Consider the following 3,571-nt stretch of genomic DNA (forward strand, 5'->3'; position numbering starts at 1 on the left):
AGGGAGAGGGAGAGAAAGGGAGAGAAGAGGGAGTAATGAAGATAAGACGCAAGATAGGCAGTTTTTTTTGCTGACCAGCAAATGTGCACTTAATTTCCTCCCTCCAGGGATTTTTGTTTTTTTTTGGGTGGGGCAGAACCTTTAACTGTAAGCCTGACAATTAGCCTGAAGTCACAAACAGTGACTATTCTTAGACCACAGATAATTATAATACAGGATATGTTTGTCACCTAAATTGTTTACATTGCCCCCCCCAGCTCTGTGCATTCAGCCCCCATCCATGTGCCACCAGCGCAGATTAAAGCAAGCTATAAACAGTGTTTATTTGACTCAGGTGCGGTGGAAACTGTCTGCGTGCTCACCCATCTGTAGCTCATTGATGGTTTCCACAAGAGACCAGTCCGGGCTGTAGCCACAGTGTGACTTATCCAGCAGGCTGTCTAGCACCTGCCTGACTGTCTGCCGCTCGTCCACCATCATGGTCTTGGAGCTCTCGTCTGACATGTGGACCCTGATCACCAGCTGAAAGAGGAGAAGAAAGGAAAGTGTTTATTTGAAGATCAGCTTGTTGTTTAAACTAATGCTAAAAGTTAGAGAGTATAATCCATATGTATGCACTTGAATGATTTAAGCAAATGTAATTATTTTAAACTCGTGAGGCATGGTTCAAATACGGCAACCTATTTATGGGGTCACTACCGCCACAATGCCGCATATACGCTGAAAATCCAATAATCTGGCCAAAGTATTTCATCCATAGGCAACCAAAAGACCCCCATAACAAGCAAGCTTAAACTAATCTGGATGAGACAAACGCACACGTGCCAAATCCAGCCTCGCACAATCGCATCCCACGCAAGACTCGTCCTGATGTGAAACCAAATAAAGCCCTCAATTCCTTGACCTCTTGTTTTGCCCCCCCCTCCCACTGGGACCCTGACAGCCAATCAGTGAGTGGGTATAGTTGATTGAACAGAGACTTTGACCAATAAGAAAGCTGGGGGAGCTGTGAGACTAAGACATGGGGAGTCTGACCTACATTTCTCTGAGGAGAGACCCCTAAAACCCCCTAGTCTGGTAGAAAAAAACCCCAAACAAAAACAAGTTAAATCAAACCAAATACCCCACTGTCTCAACGAGATAAGTTTCTAAACCTTTCCACCAAATGCAATCAAACTGCTTCAATGTCATGAATGCAAGATAGTGTCTGTGTAGACTGCTGACAATGACAGCACTCATAATTTAGCACATCACAGCATTCTGCTACGCCAGCCGAGGTTTTATGTTTCGGTTGTACCAGCACTCTTTATCTCGTCGTATTGTATTCACTTGGCAGAGTGAAGTCCAGCCCTGTCTGTTGAAACACTATTGGCTCTCAACTATTCATTGCATGTAAGAAAGGCCACCATTCTGTCTCTCTCATTCACAGAGACAGTTCATTCACTGGCTGAAAACACTGGTAAAAAAAAAAAAAAAAAAGGCCTGTCTGTGGAGTCCCACGCCGACTTCCCAATTGAGACAAGCACACGTCGCGGCTTTCAATGGAGCACGGAGCACCAGTTGTCCACCGAAAAATCAGCACTGGTTGGGGTCGGATGGGGTAAATGAGATGTTTTGTGTAGTGTGTCTGCATTGTTTTGTGTAGTGTGTCTGCATTGTCTCGCAGCGCTCGTTTTCTGAAGCCTCTTTCTGATTTCCTTGCTCCCTCCCCAGCAGATACACACATAATCAAACACTGCAATGACCTATTTTCTCAGCGCTTTGCAGCCTCGCTGTGAATGAAGTTCACAAAGAAATGCAGCGCGCGGTGGATGTGACGAGACGGCGATTATTACGTGAGTCGGAATGGTCTTTTAGAAGGGAAATGGAGACAGTGAGTGAGATGTGTGTACAAAGGAAAGAGGTGGTCCTTACCTTTTTGACCTGTGCCTCCTTGATTTTCTCCAGGGCGACTCGGATCTTCTCTGCCTTCAATTTGGCAGCTTGCTCCTCCTAGATGGGCACACGGGAGCATGGTTATCATTCACACAATCACAAAACCACACACACAAGAAAAACCCAAAAGAAGGGTTTTTGATTTCAGAGCCTTGCCTCATTCTCTTCACCCATGTCTTTCATTATTCTCTGGCAGGAATAAGACATGCACACACACAACTTCATTAAATAGTAAGCAGCCTTCTAAACCATTTAAATGCACAAGCCTCTGGCATGGTGGCGCATGGAGTCGTGCAAAAACCGAATCCAATTTTTCCATGCTTTTATGTTGCCTACCTGCCCCCTCCAACAAGATGCCATCACCTCCATTCTGCAGGTTGTGTACGCGTCCACGTGCGCAAGTGGGTGTGTTTTATCACTTGTGTGTGAATATGCGATCAGAGACAAATAAGCAGCCAAGATGCTCAACCGCCGCTATTGTGACATCGGCCCAGTGTTCCCTCAAATATGGCGCTCCATTTGCCGTCTATGGTTCCATATTGGATTCGTATGGAGCTGCAGCCGGTTTTTTTCCCTTTGATCTGGCTATACAGCAGAGGGGGAAACAATAGTAGAAGATCCCCGAAGGGCGAGAGGCTGCGGATGAGTGTGGGATCAGATCAGAAAAGCCTCTGTGCCCTCCAACTCAAAGATACAAGGATCTCGTGCAAAGATCATCGAGGGCAAAAATGAAAAGAATATCCAGGTTCGTCCATAATGGATGAATCAAAAAAAGGCAAACACAGTGCCTTTTGAGTTGTCTTTACATTGCAAGGAGGAGAAGAAGAAGAAACAAAAATGTTTGTTCGCTTGCCACCTTTCACAGCGAGCTACCGGCGTATAAAAAGTTATTCCCCAATGATCCTCAGTGGGTGAAATTTAGCCGAGCATCCACATCTTCCAGCGTTCAGACGACAGCGGATAAGCTACCCGAAACCTTGTGACAGCGCAGGTTCACTGACACGCAGACATGTGCGCCCGAGACGAGCACAACTTGACTAAAACCCTAAGTGAGACAGTGGGGAGGATGCCCCTCCCCCCTCTACCCTCCCACCCTCTCTTCCTGCTTCCCCCCCTCCTTCTCCATCACCCTTTTCCTCTCGTCCTCCTCTCTCTTTATATATCAGATGCAGGGGTTTGGGAGCGTGCCCAATCGATGGAGTATAATCCCCACAAAAATAGTAGAATGAGGGGTCCGCCAACCAGCGAGCCCCCACTGCAAGACCCTCTTCCCTTTAGCCAATCAGGACGATTGAAGGGAGACCGTGACCGACGCCTCCGGAGCTAAACTACAGTGACAACGACGGAGAGTGGAATTTGGGTGAATGAGAGGCTGAGGTGCTGAATATTTGAAGTCGTGTGTGTCTACACGGGCATGTGCGTTTAAAGAGAGGGGGCTGAGGGGTTTTAACAACCGCTACCCAAGCCTCTTATCTCAAGAACCAACCCCCCCCCCCCCCCCCTCCACCTCTTCTCCTTGACCTAGACTACCTTTTCCACATGACCAGCTACAGGGCACATGCACATTAATGCAATGAAGCCAACACTCTGTTTGTCCAACACATAGTGGCAGGCTTTTAGTGTGTGTGTGTGTGTG

At 47.2% G+C, this 3,571-nt stretch overlaps 1 protein-coding gene across 1 annotated transcript in view; it reads right to left on the reverse strand.

Annotated features, from left to right (window-relative positions):
- The window catches only part of raph1b (Ras association (RalGDS/AF-6) and pleckstrin homology domains 1b), a 39,549-nt gene that overhangs the window by 6,452 nt on the left and 29,526 nt on the right, over positions 1–3,571 (reverse strand). Inside the window, exons 7-8 of the mRNA XM_035678051.1 lie at positions 1,915–1,992; positions 363–522 (exon numbers count right to left, since the gene is read on the reverse strand). Of these exons, the coding sequence (XP_035533944.1) occupies positions 363–522; positions 1,915–1,992 (238 nt within the window). The remainder of the gene's footprint in view (positions 1–362; positions 523–1,914; positions 1,993–3,571) is intronic.

The sequence above is a fragment of the Morone saxatilis genome, unplaced genomic scaffold, assembly GCF_004916995.1.
Source record: "Morone saxatilis isolate NCDOM2014 unplaced genomic scaffold, NCSU_SB_2.0 Contig6, whole genome shotgun sequence".
Lineage (NCBI taxonomy): Eukaryota > Metazoa > Chordata > Actinopteri > Moronidae > Morone > Morone saxatilis.